Source organism: Besnoitia besnoiti (assembly GCF_002563875.1).
Source record: "Besnoitia besnoiti strain Bb-Ger1 chromosome Unknown contig00007, whole genome shotgun sequence".
In the NCBI taxonomy this organism is placed as follows: Eukaryota; Apicomplexa; class Conoidasida; order Eucoccidiorida; family Sarcocystidae; genus Besnoitia; species Besnoitia besnoiti.
This window is the reverse complement of record NW_021703915.1, coordinates 2,833,716-2,853,148: the sequence shown is the minus strand read 5'-3', so window position 1 is coordinate 2,853,148 and position 19,433 is coordinate 2,833,716. Positions and strand designations below refer to the sequence as shown.

Below are 19,433 nucleotides of genomic sequence, written 5' to 3'. Positions count from 1 at the left end.
GCACACGTGGATGAGGCGACAGAAAGTAGCGGCCGGAGTGGCACTCCTGTCTCCTCACAGTGTTTGAAGAAATGCGTACGGTCAGGGTGCTATTTGTGAAACCGGAAGACAGGATTTTTTTAGAAACCTGTGCTTGGTGATGAAGATCCCCGGTCCTTGTGCCACGCACGCACCGTCAGGCGGCTACCGGATGTCGGCGGCGTCTCTGTGTCTGCGCGGACGACGCTCACTGCAGCCCCGGTCTCCGAGATCTTTTGCATGCTTGAGGGTTGGCGGCTGGCATCGCACACCACCCATGGTGGAGTCATCACCGGTGCATCCCGAGGGGTGTAACGAGGACAGGTCTGGCTGGTTTGGCAAACACAAGTGTCTCTTCAGCCGCTTCACGGTAAGCTATATCTACCGTTTTCGAATCAGTTTACAACCGTGTGGCGAGAAGAAATGGAGCTCCTCGCTATAGAGAGCTTACTAGCCAGCGTCGTCGCTTCCCCTCTACTTCTTGCGGTAGCCTGCTGCTCTGTATTACACGTGGCAGCATGCGTACTGAATATCATCTGGTCAGTCTGCGCGGGATACCTACTCGGCGAGGCAGACTTCTGGACTAAATTATTGCCAGAAAAACGCGCTTACTGGAGAAATAGGGTCGCCTGGGTTACAGGTGAGCTCGGTACAACGCGTACACGAAACTTGCGATCACGAGAGGGCGAAACATTTCAGAGATGCGGGCTGCCCGTGTCCTTCCGGCTGCGGGATCTAGCCTTTTGGCACCAGTAGGAGCACACACCCTACTGTGAGACCGGAGCAGCTACAGGCACAGTGTGGTTGATGCGTTCTCGGCACTGGGGACACTGTGACGGCCGAGAGCAGTCGAGGTGTGTTGGCCACGCTCTGAACACAAGTAGAATCAGCGCCTTTGGAGCACCCGCCCACTAATCGTTGGCAAGTACGGAGAGCATGCCTTTGCAAGAATGCCAGACAATGAAGATGTACCACTGTTTTATGCTCGCTGTGGACGGCAACGTCCCATGGGTGAGGCCACTTTGGTCGCTATGGCGTAGTAGATCATTGTGGACAGCGCTCGCCATCCAGTGCTGGTCTACCCTAGGTCACCTTTGCGTTGGGTGAACATGTTCTCTGCCCTACGGCAGGGATGTCCCTTATCCTATGCTGTAGCAAGCAATTCAGGCAGGAAGCAGTTCATGTTGAGTGCTGCGGCTTCGAAAGAAACACCGGACATGTTGTGCGTCAGCCTACTTCTTCTGGCGAGAACATGCTGTGACAAACCGGGAGATGTACCGCATGTGCAACACTTGGTAAAAGACCTTGCTTGAGTGCTACATACTCCCGAGCACAGATACCACTAAATTTGCCTCGGGGGTGAGAGCTTAATCTATGCGTTTCCCAAGCAGGTCAATGGTCTTTTTAAGTGGCTCACTACGAATTCATCGTGCCCGATATGTTTATTTTCTGCAACATAGGGTCTTCGAGTGGAGTCGGTTTGAGCTTGTGCCGTCTCCTTGCCCAGCGAGGATGCCGCCTGATCATGTCGAGCCGGAAGATGGATGACTTGCAGGCCGCGAAGCAGGATGTGGTTAGTTTCTGCGGTTCCAGGGGATTGCAAAAGTCAGAAAGTGATTTTCTCCTCCTTCCATTCGACCTTAACAATCTTGAATCTTTCGAAACCATTGTCAAAGATGCCATCTCGTGGTCTCGCGACGGACGGATCGACTTCCTTTTCAACAACGCAGGTTGGTAGCGTCTGAAAGGGAATATGCAGTTCTGTGGAACCATGCTCCGACACTCGCGTTGCGTCGAAGACCTAACGGCTCGTCGTCCAGTGACAACGAACCGACAGCAGTGCCAACGTTGAGGCCTTCGTGGCAGAAGGTGGGATCGGCATACAAGATATTTATTGCGCTCATGAAGCGGTTATAGATTTCTTTAAATCCATTATCCACCAGCATATATATCTCCAGTGATAGAAGCGACGGTGTTTCAGAAGAGTTATACTCAAAGAGAGATAATTTTCAACCCTGCAGCATTGTGGCGACGGAAGACGTTACGGTTACGCCGTGTTGTCTTTCCTGCTAGCAAAGCACTGGGTCATCCGTCGTACTTCTCCTGGTGAAATTCTTACTGTATATCTCCATACTGATTTCGGTGGAACTCTTTGCGTTCGATATCGGGGCCAATATTCCAGGTATTTCCAGTAGAGGCATGTTCATGTCCTATGACGCCACCGACAAGATTCTCACGATCGATTTGCTTGCCCAGATCAAGTTGACCAAGCTGGTTCTGCCAAACATGGCCAAAGGAGGGTTCGGCCACATTATTTTTACGAATTCAGCTTGCAGCAAGCTCGTCACCTGCGGCCATGAGCCGTACGCCGTGGCAAAGAGAGGGCTGCTGTGTTTTGCGGAGGCGCTATCAAGTAAACAGCTAGTCAAGAATCCGACTCGTTCGTATTCAGTCTGAAGGTTTGCGCAAGCTCGCATCGCTGTCCCTTGTATAGCAGCGTATGCTTCTGCTGACGTGCCGGCTTGGGCCCCCGCTGTACTAGGCCGTGACGGAATGCATGATTGCTCAGCCATTGTTGGTGCCTAGTGTTACCAGTACATTGCTGATTGCGGTTGCTTTTGCTGACGGTGTACTTTTGCCCCCCATTTCGAAACCCCGAGCATGCTGCTCGTCGGGCAGGCAACGATGGGGAGCAGCATATTTATCTTATTTTCTTTCAGGAGAGTTCAAAGCGAAGAACATGAACATCGCCGTAACAACTGCAATCCTTGGTTATGTCCGAACCAGCATTGGCTCCCGCACCCTCGGACCAACAGGGAAAGCGCTAACGGACGATTCCTCATACATGAACCCCTACGTCGCTGCAGGTCAGTGACGTAGCATTCGTACAACAAAGTGCCGGAGGCCGTGTTACATCAACCGAAGCAAAGCGTTTACCACCACATCTGCGTGTATCCGTTGAGAAGCGCAGCCGTACAGCTTCGCCAAGTGAATGAGTTCTGTTTCGTGACAAGATCCGCATCGCTTCCTCATACAGTTTAGGCCGACGGCCACACAAGGAGAGTCGCCGCTCGTAAATTTCACTCATAAGCCCTGACTTTCTTTTCAGCGAGTTAGTGTGACTCTGGGTAGGCTGCTGCAGTGTATCGATACTCGTCCCTTTCTGTTTTTACGCCTAGATTCTAGGAACGTTTCGGGTGCATTGTACTCAACAGGCCGCGACAACATCTTATCCGAAACGCGCCGAACCCTGAATCTGCGTGTTTGTCCATAGGGATGCCCCCTGACACCGTCGCGAAGCTGATGCTGAAAGGGGGGTCAAACAAGCTCCGTGAATGCTGGATCGCCAATAACCCGACTCTTGTAAGCATCTACCTCCAAGCGTGCGTGCCAGGCCTAATAAGCTTTCTTCTGGATCTGCGGGCAGAAGCCCATGCAGCCGCAGTCGAAGAAGAAGTCCGAGAGTTAGAAGAGATTGCTCAGCGAGTACGACAAACCTGCCCGCATGCCTAGCAGTATCCAGCGTGAATCAATGCCAAACGCATTTCGCCGTCTTCCTTGATGCAAAGTAGCCACAAATGCTTTACGAGAATGCGGAGCTAGCTGGGGTAGAGATTCTGTTCTTGTCAACTGGTGCGGTGGATTCATATTTTGAGCGAACACGTGCAACAATTCAGCTGCGAGATTGCTCGGGCTCGAGTGGAAGCGGCTGTCTTCGTCTCAGCGTGAGATCACTCCGTCGCCGGGGCGGCGTGTCAGTGTGCGCAGCTCACATGCCACTGCCACTGGCAGGGAGAATAACTTTCATTCTCTCCGTTTGCATGTTCTGTGGTGAGTCTCTGATGGACGGCCGTGGTCTGGCCTTCTTTTCTGCGGCGCCGCTGCCAGGCAAATGCCTAGTGGAAGATCACCACAGCCAAAGTGATAAAGTGGGCAGGCGATGGTACCGCGTTTGCGCTGCTGTTGACACACAACGACGACCGATTCGTTGATGTCGCAGTGCACTGCCGATCCGTGTCACTGAAACCCTGGCGTGCACGCCACAGAGTGTCCAGCAATAGGTGCGACGACAGCATCGCGGGGCCTGCGCCTGAACGACGTCGCTTTTGACAGGCAGCGAGGCCGCATGAACTAATGTTTGTTTCACGTCTTTCCGCGTACCGTCCTGAAAGTAGGCGGCAGCTTACTGAGTGCACGGTCACCCGCCAAGATCATGTGCTCAATCGCAAAGGCTTGTCATCCTATGCGTAGACGGCGAGAAAGCAGCGTACGGATTGGCTCTAGCGACATGAATGAGGCGCGGCGGCCAGATGGCCTCAGCCCCTCTGCAAAAGACGCGACAGACTACGGGGGAGCAGGATCTAGATACCGTATGTGTCGAGTGAAGCTACGGGCGGTCACGAGTGAAGCTACGGGCGGTCACGAGAGAAAGCATGGGCTGCCCCGCTGCACCTCTCGAGGTGCATGAGACCTCTCACCTGCGACGCTGCGCGATTCAACATCGACGCTCGAGGAGAAGTGATATGGCAGAGGCTGTAGGAGAGACACAGATAGGGACAGGTTGAATAGCGTCGCGGTGCTGCTGAGGCGGGTGGCATGCACTAGCATGCGCGTGCCAACCTGGCCCTGGCGCATGCAACGGATTAGGCTGTTGGTAGAAGCGCGGAATGGGCGAGGCCCTGAGATTCATTTGCAGAAACGAAGCGTGCAGCCTTGTGTCTTCACGGATGCATGTTTTTTTTTCGTTTTAGTGCGGATCGGTGTTTTATTTCGATCCACCTCTTTTTTGTGGATCGATTCTCGAATCGCGGCGCCAAGTCGACCCTGACCTCGGGGCCTGCCCGACCCCCTGTGGACGCTGTCCCTTACACTTCTTTGTCTTTTTTCAGTGTTCCTCTCCTCTCGCATGGGGTGATGTCACTGGGCAGAGTGATGCATCGCATCGCGAAAAAGTCTGAAGAAGGGAGGTCATCCGGTGCAGCGTTCTGTTCGTCTCTGTCAAGTGCCTATAGACAGCTTTCGCGTAGGCGACCCCTGTAAAGATGACCTACTGGATGTATTTTGTGAACCTTTTCAAGAGCAAGTAAAGAGAAACCGATTTTCGAGCGCCTTCTTCAGGTGCTCTCCTTGTCTCCGCACTTCTCACTGCCCGCGCCGGGATCCTTTTATTCGCGCGCGGCCTCATCCTGTACGTTGAATTCCCTTCCGCGGCGGTGCTGCGCGTGACGACGGGCTTTCGCGCCAGCTCGAGGTAGATGCAAGGGTTCGAGTGAAGGTTTCCCATGCAGTCTCCGTGTCTGCATTTTTTGCTCGTCTGCCGCTTGAACTGCGTACATGTCGCTTCCACTATCGCCGTCCCATCGTGCTTCAGACAATGGGTAAGAACGGCGAGAAGGTCTTCGGCCCCTTCTTGCCTTCGGAACAGCACGCAGGCGACGACGCTGAAGCCGCTTCTTCCCCGGAGAAGCCCCCTCACGAATACCCTCAGGAGTCTCCAGAAGAAGTTTGGGATGCGCTGCGTCTGCATCTGAGTCTGCTGCTGCAGCAAGCCGCCTTCGATCTGAACTTGCCTATGCACGCGGCGACTGCGGCTGTGTCTGCGTTCCGATGCGTCTTTCCAAAGTACTTCACAAAGGAAGAACTCGAAACCCGGCCGCGCTGCGTCGCGCGCTGCATGGCGGCCTGCCTCTTTTTCGCAGGAAAGGCAAGCGACACTAACCTCAAGCTGCGCGAGAGCGTCAACTGCATCGAGTTCCTCAACTGGAGACTCAAGAACCTCACGGATCCTGAGCCGCCGGCGCCGGCAGCGGCAAACGGAGAGGACATGCCCGACACAGAGGCGAAGCAGACGGAGAAAGAGAAAGAAGGCTCGGGCGACGAGCCTCCAGTCGAAAAATCCGAGGAGGAAAGCTCTTCGAAGGGAGAGGGGCCCACGGAGGGGGAGCAGACAGACGGCCCACCAACCACGGAGGCCGCGGGCGGGGACAGGGGACAAAAGAAGAAGGCGTCAGGAAGTGAAAAAGGAGGAAGTGAAGCGAACGCGGCGAAGGAATTGAAGGATGAGAAACGGCAGCCACGGAGTCGTCTGCGGGGTCCGCAGAGTCTCCCGAGTTTTCTGAGAGGCTATGAGCCGATGGGTATACGTGAATATTGGAAAATTCGTCAGGAGTGCCTTCTTGAGGAGCAGCGTCTGTGTCAGGCGCTGGGCTTTTCTCTGGAGCTTCCTCTTCTGCACGACGCCGTGCTTGAGGCGCAGTTGCTGCTGCTTTTTTCACACAGAGAGGTGCATCTGATGTGGGCGATCGTCAACGACATTGCAGCCACGCCGTTGATTGATCAGTTCTCTGTCCCCGTTTTGATCGCTGCAGCGGCCATCTGCGCAAAGAAACTCGCCCGCGTGTTCATTGAGGAGTCGGAGGCGGCCTCCCTCGCGAAGCGACCCAACGAACACAGCGGCGACTCAACGGGAAAACTGCGAGAGGTGAGGGAGACGGCGCCTGCCTCTGACCAGGCCGTGGCGGAAACCGCCAAGCAAGAACAGGCGTCGGGAAGGAAGGAAGACGCGCGGTACGCGAGGGGCCAGGGCACTGACGCACGCGCAGTCGAGTGTGCGAAGACCGCCGTTGGCTTTTCGAGCTGTAGTGACACTCGAGAAGTGTTGCAGCGGCTGAGTCCGCTCCTTGAGGGATCGCCGGAATTCTGGCCGCTTGTAGAGGCGCGAAACGCTTCCGCTCTGGAGAAAATAGGCTTCGGGTCGCAGGGCGATTCGCCGCGCCGGTCGCCGGCCGTGGTAGACCAGCCCCATAAAGAAGACGCAGACAAGCAGGCTGCGATCAGGAGACAGCAGAGGACGCAGCTGTACGTACACCTTGCCGAGGTGTGCAGCCGGCTTCTTCAGTTTTACGGCTTAGTTGCCAAGTACCACCACGAGTGAGACCCGCAGTCACACCGGATGCAGGAGTCCCCCAGCACGCAGAGGGCGATTTGCGCGTGCTTGCCAAGCGAAAACATGCCTATCTAACTCCGCTGCGTTGATGCGGCGGGCGGGGACCGAGTTCGAATTCTTGTCTGCTACGAAATTATGCTTCAAATGTGCGCAGTGTGGGTTCGCGAAAGATAGAGGCACCTGCCATCAAAAGCCCCCCAGCTGAGAGGCAGGTAGGTAAACTCGGGAAATTGGGTGAAACGAAAAAACGCTTCGAGTTTGATGTTTTTCTCGTCAGTGTTCTTGATTCACGTTTGGCGGGGACTTCGGCTGCCACACAGGCGCCAGGCGCCATTGTGTAGGTCTCGCGTAGCTTTGTGTAGGGATTCTGTGTTTGTTAGCGTTGCGAGGATTCGAAAAGGTTTTGCTTCCGTCGATCTGAAAGAACGGCAACAATCACTTTCCTGTGTTTCCACTGGAAAGCATTTCGTGCGGCTGCATGTTTCGTGGACAAAGGTCTCGTCGCCAAAACGCGGTCTCCAACGAGGCGTTTGCTGAGGCACTCAAGACAGCCTGCGCATGCAGAAAGTAGCATTTTTCCGCCTGCTCATGGCTTCACACGGTAGAGCCGCTGCTCCAGTTACCTTTTATCTATGTATCACCTTCCTTATGTACGTATCCGCATCTTCGTCGCGTGGAGTTATAATTCCATCTGACATGCAAAGGTGTAGCGGCATGAGTTTTTCGACCGAGCCCTTGCCCTCGGGGAATTCTACGCCTCGTCGTGGCTACTTGCCGAGTGAGCTACATTTCTGCCTACTGACGGAGTAGCCACGACGATCAACACAGAGTTCGACGCTTCAGAATTTGACGCAGGTACTTGCAGCGCGGCTCTCCGCTGCGGCTCCACGCCCTTAGTCGCAAAAAGTGAAATGCGCGCAGCTCGTGAATCGACTGTGCCGTGTGCCCTCCTCTGCATGCAGAATACTCTAAATCCGCATGCTTTCAAAGTGTTTGAGAAGCGGTAGCTCAGACCCACAGCAGGATCTACTACCATCGATGGAGGCAGGGCGGGGGGGGCGGTTGGAGGCTGTACCTTCCCGCTGTGATTTATCTACTGAAGGGCGTGCGACACTCAGGGTACTCCACTGCCCCCCTTACTATACCTTTCGCTCTCCGCCGAGTTGCGCCGTAGCCCGTCAGTCGCAAAGCATGCAGCGCTTCTAGCTAGCTCGGGCCGTTAGAGTCTCCGGGGCCGCTCCAGGAGAAAGAAGGAAAACTATGCTTCCCGCGGTTGGCAGTGACGCCCTGAGCAAGGCGTCCTGCAGCTGCTACAAAACCTTGTGCCTGGTGTCGACTCTCGGGTGTATGTACGGGCTCAGACGTCTCTGATGGGCTTCGCTTCACGCGTGGCGGGCCTGTGTGTAAGCTATGTTTTTTCGTCTCGGCGGAAGAGCGCCGGGATAGTGAACCCCTCCTGGGGCATCGAGGCGGGCCGGCCGCTTCCGTGCCTAAAGCGCAGCGGAAACCTGCGTCACAAAAAGCTTTCAAGAGTCAGCGGTATCTTCACTGCGTCAACTGGCAATAGGAATGCCCTGGCGTTGGGGAGAGGGTGCTCTGCGCGCCGCCCTCACACAAGAATACACATACGCTACGATCCGTCTCAACGTTGAGCAAGCCGACGCGATCCCTGTTCCCCGTGAGCCCTTTAAGATCTTCCTGCGGGTCGTTCCATTCAATCAAGTTTCGTATCTTCCGCTTGCCGCTGGCGGCCAATGATGCCCGTCGGATACACAGCCTCGCCCTCGCCAGCGTGGGCGCGCGTGAGAAGCGCAGCCTCGGAAGAGGCAACCTTGACGCTTGCTCTTCGTCGCGCAAACGCTGCGTCGACGACGGTTCGCATAATCGCCGACACAGTGCGCGTGACGCCCTCCCCTCTCCCCTCGTGTGCGCCCGCAGGCCGCGAACTCGTCTTTGCTATCACTGTGTGGCGCGAGGCCGCAACTTGGGGCGATACAGAGAAAGAAAGGTGCCGCCCGCCCAGGCTCGGAGACACGGTCGCGGCGGCGTTCGCGGCCGCGGCGGCGGCGGCGCGTTCCGCGGCCTTCTTCTCGCCGCTCCCAATGCCGATGCGCTGCAGGGAGGGCCGCTCAAGCACTTCGAGAATGAGGATGATGGGGAGAACGAGGAAGAGGCACCCGGCGGCGAGGCCCAACCAAATTTCTTCCGGCGTGTGAAAGAAGCGCGCGGTGTAGTACGCCATGTACAGGCAGGAGGCGAAGATCAAGCTGTAGTAGATGAAGACAGCCGCGTAAAGAAGCGAGGAGAGCGTGCGGGAGAAGCGAAACGCAAAGTGCGTGAAGAACTGCCGAGGCGCGGACGCCTCCGCGGCGCCCGACGGCGGCGCAGGCGCCCCTGGAGCGACGGTGGGCGGCGCATGCGACGACCGGGCCGCAGAGACTTCAATGGCAATAAACACAATCGCCATCACGTAAAGCACCACATGGTCGCTGAAGTCTCTCCTCCTCTGCCACGCGCCGCCCCCGCTTCTCTCGTCTCCGCCCTCACCCGTAGCGCCTCTCCCAGAGGCCGTCTGCCCCCCCGAGGACGCGGGCGTCCCTGGCCCCGGTCCCCTCGCGACACCGGCGACGCCGTGGGCGCCGTCTCCGCTCACGCCACTGCGTGTCTGTGCAGTCTCGTCTGCCGCCCCGGGGGTCCGCGCACTCGTCGCTGCGTCTCCGCGAGCCGGGAGGGACTCCAGCTCGCTGCCCCCTCTGCGTGTCTCCTTGGCTCCCCCGTTGCCCGCGAGCGACCCCGCCCCCGCATCGGGGGCGAGTTCCTCGGGAGGCGACAGACCCACAGTCTGCTTCCAGAAGGTTTTCTCTAGCCAGTTGACGGCGTCGTAGAGCACGGCGCCGCGGTAGGCGGAAAGCAGAGCGAGGAAAAGCGCCCGCGGGACATGCAGCAGCGTGAGGGGCTCAGAGGCGAAGAGCGAGTGCAGCCAGCCGCCAAACAGGAGCAGGTGGAGCTGCAGCCCGCCCCAGCTGACGAGGCGGCGGTGAAGGAAGCGCGAGAGCGGGTAGCAGGGCGTGGAGAAGACAGAAAAATCGAAGAGCAGCGAAGAATCGGGAAGCAAAGACGTCAAAGGGTAGAAGGAGGGAGAGGAGCCTGGGCTCTTGTGGCTGTGCGAAGCGGAGTCCCCAGAGAACCAAGCGGGCGAGAGCGGGTCGGAACCCGCAACGCGCGTCTCCTCGGCCTCTCGAGCCGCCAAGGCGCTCTCGTAGTTGAGGAGAAAAACGTGCGGCAACAGGTTGCCAAATGCAGCACGGAGAGTGCTGGCGTAGGCCTCCAGGCGGTCGCCTGTTGCAGACTCCCCCCTCGTGCCAGCCGCCGCTGCCGTGCGGAGACAGCGCTCCGGGTTGCTGAGGCAGTCCCGCTGAGGGGAGGGAGAAGCCGCGAGAAGCGAGACGACACCATGCTCAAAATCTGAGTGTTCCTCTGCGCACAAAAGTCCCTGCGCGCCTTGGCGCTCTCCGCCGCCGGGCCCCACGCAGGCCCCTTCTCGAGGGCTGACTCGGTTCGCCCTCTCTGGCGCCGCGACCGCGGCTGGGCCTCCCGTCTGCTTGTCGCTGTCCAATCCCGGGCGAAGCCTCTCGGGCGCGTCCCCGCCACCGCTGACGCGAAGCGCGGGGAGAGGTAAGGCGCGGAAGAGCGTGGCAGAGAACGAGGAGAAGGCCGCCGCAGCGGATACGTAGGCCGGCGACCTCTGAAGCAAGGCGAAGACATGCGAAAGCGGCGCGTCTGCCTCCGTGCAGACGAGAAGCTCTCGTGCAGAACCCAGGAACGAAGACGGCAAGCCTTCGCTGTGGAAGAAGAAGAAGGACACGTTCCGCGGAAACGCAAAGACCGGCGACGACCCCGACACTCCGGGCAGCGACGCAGGCGCGTGCGCTCTCGACCACGCGTCCGACAGAGAGGAGACTGTCAGCCTCGCGCTGTCGCGGACGCACATGCCAGCGGACGAAGAAGCGGCGCAGGACTCCCCTTCTTCCCTCCCGCTCGGCTTTCGAGAACGGGGAGGCGACCCTTCCGTCTGACTCGCGCGCGTCTCTGCGGCCTCCGGCGCGCCTGAGAGCGCCGCGGGCTTCTCCGCAGAGCCGAACGAGGAGTCGACCTGCGGGCCCTTGAGGGAGAGACACCAGTCAGAGAGCGCGGCCAGGGCGCGCCACGCTCCGGAGCCGCCCCGCTGCGCGCCACGGAGCAGCTCGCAGGACGCAGCGTCCGCCGCGGGCGAGCGCGACGGGCACGGAGCCAGGGGACGCGCCGCAGAGGCGCCCTGTGTCTCCGCGGGGGGTTCGCAAGGCTGGAGAAAGTACGTGAGAAGCGCTCCAGCCGTGACAGCCTCAGGCGAAGGGTCACCCCGGTGTTGGAGGCTGACTTCGTGCAGATTCTGCTGAGCATTCGCTCCGAGCTGTCTCTTCCCTGCAGACGCGAGAAGCACCGGGCCTACTTGCCGGCACACGCGGTGGAGGGACGGCAGCGAGACGCCGTCCCCGAGGGCGAACGAGTCCACCGCTGGAAAAAACAGCGACGCACACGCCGGCGGCACGGGTAGCCCAGAGAGGGGCGCGAGGCTGGCGTTAGGCGAAGACGGATTGGGCGTCGCGGACGATGAGCGGAGGCACGCCGACCACAGCCGCTGCGTCGTATGCAGCTGCAGCTCCGCGACTTGTTTGGGTCGGAGGCGGTACAGTTTCTGTTCGTGGTGGCGCGTGCCCAGACAGAGAACCAGGAAGAGAAGAAGCAGGAGCCAGACGAGGAGCAAGTAGAAGTACGTGCGTCCGGGAAGGCGCCCCGGCCGCATGCAGGCGACGCAGGCGTCGCGCGCGGCCGTCAGGGCGTCCGCCAGACGGCTCGCGAGCGACGCCGGCGGCTGGGGCGACGCGGAAAACGTCGAGTGGGGCCCAGAGTCGCCGTCTTCTTCTTCGTCCCCAGGCACGACCGTCGCTGCATCCCCGCCGGGCAGCGAGTCGCTGCCGTCCGTTGTGCGGCGCCGACGCCGCGCTCGCATCGCCGCCAGCGATGTCAGAAATTTTCGCCACCCGCCGCCGCGCCGGTGATCTTCGCCCTCAGTCGGCCCCGCTGCAGCCTCATCGTCGAGCGGCAGCCGCAGCGAAGACCGCGGAGAGGGCGACGACGGGAGATCCAAGAGCGACGGAGACGAGATCGTCCGCGTGCGACCTGCCACCGACCCGCTCTCGCCGCTGAGACACGCCTCCACCGCAAAGCGAGGAGAGCGCGCGCGCGCCGGCGTCTGCTGAGCGGCGACGTCTTCAGCGTACAGAAGGTGGCGGTGCCGGTGACCGTGTTGAAGACACGCCGCCTCCGGCGCCGCCCGACTCGCGCCGTACGTCACCGCGGCGCGCAGCGTTCGCGTGGCGGTGTGGGCGCGCGCCGGTGAGAGAGACCCAGAATCCACGAAGAAGGCCGCCTGACGGCTGTGGCTGGCGCCGCTGAAAGTTGCTCCGGCGCAGCTCGAGGGGTGGGCGCCGAAGTATTCGTCTTCAGAGCCGTGGAAGGCGGGGCGGCGGTCGAAGAACTCAGCCGGCGTCTCGTGCGCGGACGGAGAGCTCTCTTCGCCCGAAGAGGACGCCAGCGTGTCTGAGTCGACCTCCGCAGGCCCCACCGCGACCAGCGAGAAGCGGCGGGCATCTGCGTCGCGGGCGCGTTCGGGCCTCTCCGCCCCGGCCGCCGGCCGCGCCCGCACCACCGGGCGGGCGCTCACGTCGTAGGCGGAGGACGCCGAGCTGCGGCGTCGGCTGTGCAGCGACGAGGCGGCGCCGGCTGCGTGACGCGGCAGGCGGCGCGGCCTTGTAAACGGCGAGGGCGGACCAAACGACGAGGCGAAGGCGGTCGATTCTCGGTACCGAACTGTTGGGGTCGCGTCTGCGGACTCCCGGCGCGACGACGCCGAAGAGTAGCTCGAACCGGGAAACAGACGCAGCCCGGAGGACGGCGTGCCGTCACGCTTGCAGTTAAACGAAGGAGACAGCGTGAGAGGCCGCCCGTCGCCGCGTTCGTCGTAGCTGGGAGGCAGCGAGGCGGCGTCTTCGTCGTCGGGCGCGCGCTCCTCCACAGGCGTCGGCGAGGTGAGCGAAGACGGGACTGGTGACAACGATGAATTGGACTCCTCCGAAGGCGAAGAAAGAAGACCTGACGAGGAGAAGGGCCGAGGACCCGCGGCGGGCACGTCCAGGGGCCGCCGCGACCCCGCGGTAGCCCGCGAGTCTACGGACGACGGAGAGCCCGGCGAAAGGCTTCTCAGAGCCGCCGCGCCCGTGTCTGAGGCATGGGGATGGCGAGGCCACGCAGGTGTGGCGGCGGGCGTGTGCGCATGCGCCGGAGACGCCGAAAGCGCACTGCTGCGGGACTCCCCCCCGGCCGCCTCAGCGACCCCCGCGCGCGAGGAGGCAGACGACGACGCACGCATGGAGAAAGCGGAGGCAACCGAAGAGGAGGAAGAACTCATGGAGGAAACAGACGACGCGGAGCCTACGGACGCGGGAGAAGACGCGCCCGCCATACACCCACCATAGCCAGACGCCGGCGGGGGAACGACAGACAAGCTCGCTCTGCTCTCGAAGCCATGCGGTAGCGACGGCGACGGCCGCGAAAAAGGCGGAAAGGGGACCGCGGATGCTGCAGATTCTCTTTGTTCGGCGGAGGAGCGTCGACTCCGAAGCGGAGATACGGGCCGATGGACAGAGGCATCAACCATTTTGCCTGCATGGGGAAGGACATAAGCGAGGTAACACCGGCACGATGCGTGGCATGGCTCGAACGAAGATGAAACCAGCTTGCGCCAGGGAACGAACACAGCGGAACCGAAAAAAACACAAGCCCCCGGGAAAAGACGCAACAAAAATGGGCGTGCAGAGGGGGAAGACGCTCTAGCTTTCAACGAGGAATGTTCGAGACGGCACCGCTCCGTCGCCTGGGCTCTCGTACAGGTACTGCGCCAAGATCCACACGCTGATTCGGCGAGGCAGTGCGAAAGGGCATCCAAAAGAGATGGCAACTTGGAACGGAAAAAGAGAGGTGGGCACAGGAAACTGTTGTGAGGAGAAACGGGAAGGAAAATAGCCAACTCACGAATCACGTCTCCCGTCTACGTTCTAGAGGTCGAAACGAACCGCGCCAGCTTGCAGCTACTGAAATGCCTCATTACTGCCAGGGTGAACGCGTCCCGATACTGGATTCGGGGAAAAGAAAAATAGCATCGGCGGTCGACCCCATAAGCAAGTTGCCGAAAAATCCAACCGAGACACAGCGACAGGTAGCTGGTGTGTCAAAATACACGCACCCGTTTTTTGTGAGCCGGACGCATGCAGCCGCGCACTTGAGACAGCAGGGTCGGAACGGGCAAAATGCAGAGAAAAAGAGGACAAAGTTGCAACCTGCGGTTTGCTAATTTGTGTCCGGTTCAGGAAACAGATGAGGGAATGGCGGGGCTTATTCCCGGCATGAAACGCGGCTTCCCAGCTATGCACTGAAGTCGTCTCGCGGAGATGTCTGGGGTGTGGACCCCGATACGACCGCGAGCTACGCCGCGGGCTCTGTCACTGCGGAAGCAGAAGCACTTATCGAGGTTAACACTCCGCGGATTTTCACGGTGTGTTTGGGTTTTGCGATGGCCGTCGTCCGGCTAGTTCGTGAAGGAACTTTATCACGTCAGCGGCCGCACCTACGACTCCTTCGACTTCATCACTATCGCTTCTGTGGTTGTGCACCTGAATACTTCAGCGCCGCGTTGGGCGATATGTGGCAGATGCGAAATACGACATTCATTGGAAACGGGGTCGAAAAAACGGAGCAAGAGTTCTCGAGCGGAAGACAGCGGAACGCGCGGAATACGGCGATCTGTATCTTCTGTTCTCGTACCACGCCGGTCACTGACTTGTTGCAAGTTGTACCGAAACGCTGATTTGTGCCTGACGCCGTACTGGCAAGTGCTCGACAGGAGACAGCGGGAAGGCCACCTCGTGCCTCGATAGAGGCGATCGACATGTAGTGCCAGCTTCTGTCGTTGCCTTCTTACGTTGGTCGCTGTGCCAACCGATTCGGTAATGAGACGGGCTAGAGCGACAGCAAGAGGGTAGCTAATCGTGCATTTCACGGCTGTGCTGGACCCGCCTCGACCGGGTAATACTAGAGGAAATGCAGTGAGAGCAGCGCGGACAATTCTAGAAACATATTTGTGCCCCGTGCGGTCTGACACACCGACCAACGGCATCTAGAAGCAAATAGCAAACTTGCACGCACGGTGGAATATCGAGTTCGCATTCAAACTGGCGGTTGTGCGTTTGCCAGACAGAAGGCGTCCACTCACTCGTGCTCGTTTCACGGACTCGCATGAAAACTGTGCGGCCTTCACATCTGATGACCGGGAGAGCGCACTCGTGTACCCCTGATTGCTGCCTCTCCTCGACTCACCTCGCTAAACAAGGCATACATCACCATTTTCTACGATGCCTATTTTCATATTTTCTCGTCGTGGCCTCCGGATCTATCGTGATGTTTTCAGCTTCTTTGTTTCCCTCCCAAGCAACATAATTCCAAACATTGAAGCTTGGTTCCCCCAATGACTGTGAACGCTCTTTCTCTTGTGCGAACGCTGTTGAACGCTCATCTGGGGATTTTTGTTTCGAAGGCGTCTCCGCGCCGCTCGGGACGACGGATGAACGGTGTGACAGGGGATCCTGGGGAGTTCTGCCCCGTCCCAGAGCTGCTGCAGGACTTGCTTTCACTTTTTCTATCATCAGTCTAGCTGCGGCTTCCAAGTCCATGTACTCTGGAGGTAAGGATGAGGGAGCCGATACTGTGTTGGCTCTTCGGCGGAGGCTCGCAGTATTCGGACGAGGGATTCGCTGTGCCGTTGGGTTTGATTGTTTCGAAAGCGCGCTTTTCCCCTTCGCTTGCTCGGCTATACCCTCCTCAGGCCATTTGTGAACACCAGGGAATGTTCGCCGCCTCGGAAAGGCAGCCTGGTCAATGACACCAACTTGGAACGAAGATGAAGTGGCGCTGTCTTCTCTTCTTTGCCTGGGTGGCGCTGCGGCGCTCTCCCTGAGCATGTGGGCGCTGGTAGACCACTCCGAGAGCTCGTTGCCGTCCTCAGGGCTCTCCACATCCGGCACGTCCGGCTTCTGAGCAGCCGGAGCGCTTTTCTGGGGTAGTGAGCAAAGGAAGCGTGAAGGACACGACGCATTTACAAGAGGTGCTCAATCAATACAGTGCTTTGGAACGCTAACGAGCCACTGTACTGAAAACCTGCTAAACCCGAAGGTGATTTGCCCGTTCAAGGACAATGTTGGAAGTACTCGTACAGTGGGAAGCACACAATTTGAAAACCGTACAAAGGCAAAACAGCAGTTTCAACATACAGCCGACCTTCCCTCTCGTTGGTACGTCCTTTGACAGCGCGTCTAGGTACTTATCGCCTTCGGTCCTGGACAAGCAACGACGGGCGCAAAAAAAAAAGTCGCGTGCTTCCGTAGCCTCCGTTTATGAGGGTAGCCCTCTGCCAGAGATGGTCAGTGATAACACGGGCTAACCTACTCCATCCCGACACGTCTAGGAATGTGTGCTGTCATTTCAAATCCGATGCACGGAAACCGGCATCTTCGATTTTTGACAAGTCACACAGATTGTATCGTGCCCCGATGCAGCTCGTGAGTGAAACACTCCACACCCACCTTTTCAACATCTTGTGGATTGAAGGGAAGGCCTCCTGGTGCACGGAGTTTTTTCCTCTTCCTCTTCGCGAACAGCTCACTGAGTTTGCTCATTCTTGCACATATTCTTGCTCTGCGGCACCACTTCCAAGAGCAGTTTCCTCCTTCGCGTCACCTGCAGGGGGCCACGAGGGACGAAACAGGAGACAAGAAAGAAAGATCGTATAAGAAATGTAATAGTCTCTCAGATCCAATAACTGATGCGGGGCTTCGACGCCAGCGTCTGACCTTCCCGCCCAGGACACCACCAGCGGACGACTATACAGCCAAAAGGCCACCTTAGCGGCACTTGCGATTCACCACTGCATCGTTCACAGTTGGATACGCAGCTCCAAACAAAAAAATGACCAACATCTGAACTGACGCAGGCATTGGCGAAATGCCGTTGCATTTGTTTCCACGGGAGCATTGACTTTTGCGAATCGTGCATCCACCATCTGCGGCTGGGGCAGCTGGAAAAGCCGGCTCACGGGTCAGGGCCACTGCTCCATTCTTCCCTGTCAGTGACGCCTCGTGAGCCCTTCCAGCTGGCGTGCAGGACGGCGGAATCGATTCTGGCAAGACTACCAGAGATCACTGAAAGGCGGATCGCTAGCCATCCGCATCGCGCGCGTGTTCGCGAGGCTGCTCGCTAAAGTTCCTGTTCGCTGTTGCCTGTACTACCCAAAACGAAACCTGGACAAACAATCTCAGAGTGATTCGGCGCCAGAGGGAACGTGCGAATAACGTTCACCTAGCAGCATATGTTAGATCGTGAGCCTGCTTGGATCTGTTCTGCTTATCACCGTGCATGGCTCGGCGCCCGTAGGCAAGTTGCACGTGAAAGTGTCACACGCGGAGCTCGATTGAGCCAAAACAACCTCTTGAAGTCCAGGGACCTCTGATGTGCACGGGAAAAAACTTTACGCCGCAAACAAAAAACATTACACGTAGCCGCTCTGCGATGCGTCCGAGAACGGGCATAATGGACGCGGGCAAACGATACTGTAACACACAACCGTCATACCAGAGAACGACGCACTTTCTTCGTCTGCCAGTACTAACAGGCAACGACAGTTTCCACGCGTCGACGCAACGCACAACAACTGGGGGGAGGGAACGCGGAGTATGAAATTAGAAAGTCTCATCAACACCCAACAACAGAACGACAAAACCCAGAAAGAGTTTGCCTGCAAGCCCAAATTGCGATGAACTTCGTGCCGTTCCGTTGACAAAAAGGGAGAATACATTTTGTCTTTCCACCATCGGCCCATGCAAAGCGTGATATCATACGTTTTGCCAATCAGCCCTCAGAACACTTTCAGCTTCCGGGGAACCACCACGCGAGCGCACTGGCTTGGAACCGACGTCCACGGACGATCCGCGACCAGTTTTTTCTCCACTCCACACTTGATCGCCGAAATGCAGATACGAATGGAGGTGTAACCCAGACACATCATACGACATGCGATACAGATGTTGGCGTTGCACGCCGCCGTCCGTCCGTGGTCACGTGCGGTACTTGCTCGCGCAAGGCGACTCCACCAAAACTCTGCACAGCGGAACTTCCTAGAATTCCTGGGACAATTCCGCGGATCCAGACGCGGAGATGCTACCCCGAGGGGATCGCGCTACTCTTTAGTGGCATGACTCGCATGAATAGGATCCCATTGACTAGATCCGTACACACATATATAAAAATCTGTATATATCTATATCGCTATATATCTGTTTATCTGTGTATGTACATGCACATTCAAATAAAGATATTATGGTGCAAACGAAGTCAGCTCTTCTTCTACGGGCTATTCCGCCCGTAGACTAAGCTGCAACGAATGGTCCGAGGGCGGCGCCCCAGTCTTCATGTCTGTACAATACTGCGCACACAGCGCCCTCGGGACCCCCGGAGACAAAGCCAGCTACGTAGTCTGCCTGCGAACCCGACTTCAAATCCCAGAAACCCGATTCCCTTGTCCAGCCTCGACCGGATGCTGCGGCCGGCAGCCGCTAGCGCTCAAAGCGACAGAACGCACTCACCTGCTTCCTCACGGACGTTCCCTGAATGCTCCCCCAGCGTCCAGCCACGCAGCACTCTTTTGCAGGTAAGAAGGCCCCACGGTCTCCGCATCTGCCTCGCGGGATATATCGTTGAGACCGCGACGCAGAACTCGTGCGTGGAAAAATCTTGCACAATGAATCTCCTGATAATATTGTTTGTCACTTCCGGAGCAGTTCCGCGGGCGTTCGCCTTCCCCCTCCCCCCCTCCTCCGCGCTGTCTCGCCCAAAACTCCGCCTATCGGCCCCCGTTTCTCTGTTCACTCCGCAGAAGACCACCCTCGCAAATCCCTGTTTCTCGGGTGCATGAGGCTGACCGCAGTCTGCTTCAGCTCCTCAGGAAGCGCAGAAAGACCGACCGACGACGGCCGAAGCGACCCTTTGTCGGCTCGTCCACTCCCGCCTCCCCCATCTTCCACATTCACAAGACCGCCCTGTTTCAGTGCTCCAATGTCCGCAGCCTCTCAAGCTCCCTCCCTTCCCCCCCAGCGGCATGTAGGGGCCTGCTTTCGTTGCTCAAGGCGCGCCGCGCTTCCTGAGCGCTGCGTCGCTTTTGACACTGCACCCCAATAAGACTTCTGAAGCGAAAAGGCGCCCGAGTTGACACTCGTATCCACTGCAGCGGCGACGCTTTCTCTCTGTTGGTCTGTACCCCGTCGTC

General features: G+C 58.4%; 3 protein-coding genes across 3 annotated transcripts; 2 read left to right on the top strand and 1 right to left on the bottom strand.

Annotated features, from left to right (window-relative positions):
- Window positions 1-441: 441 nt before the first annotated feature.
- BESB_074060 (oxidoreductase, short chain dehydrogenase/reductase family protein) lies at window positions 442-3,531 on the top strand (the record flags this gene model as incomplete). Its single annotated transcript, XM_029365779.1, has 5 exons — window positions 442-658; window positions 1,479-1,748; window positions 2,201-2,431; window positions 2,739-2,885; window positions 3,293-3,531. The coding sequence occupies 5 exons, from the start codon at window positions 442-444 to the stop codon at window positions 3,529-3,531; spliced, it is 1,104 nt and encodes a 367-aa protein (XP_029218263.1).
- A 1,861-nt stretch (window positions 3,532-5,392) lies between these two features.
- Window positions 5,393-6,952, top strand: BESB_074050 (uncharacterized protein; the record flags this gene model as incomplete). The annotated part of the gene is made up of 1 exon (XM_029365778.1): window positions 5,393-6,952. One exon carries the CDS (start codon window positions 5,393-5,395, stop codon window positions 6,950-6,952), a length of 1,560 nt encoding a protein of 519 aa, XP_029218262.1.
- Window positions 6,953-8,678: 1,726 nt separating this feature from the next.
- Window positions 8,679-13,721, bottom strand: BESB_074040 (uncharacterized protein; the record flags this gene model as incomplete). The annotated part of the gene is made up of 1 exon (XM_029365777.1): window positions 8,679-13,721. The coding sequence occupies one exon, from the start codon at window positions 13,719-13,721 to the stop codon at window positions 8,679-8,681; it is 5,043 nt and encodes a 1,680-aa protein (XP_029218261.1).
- Window positions 13,722-19,433: the final 5,712 nt, after the last annotated feature.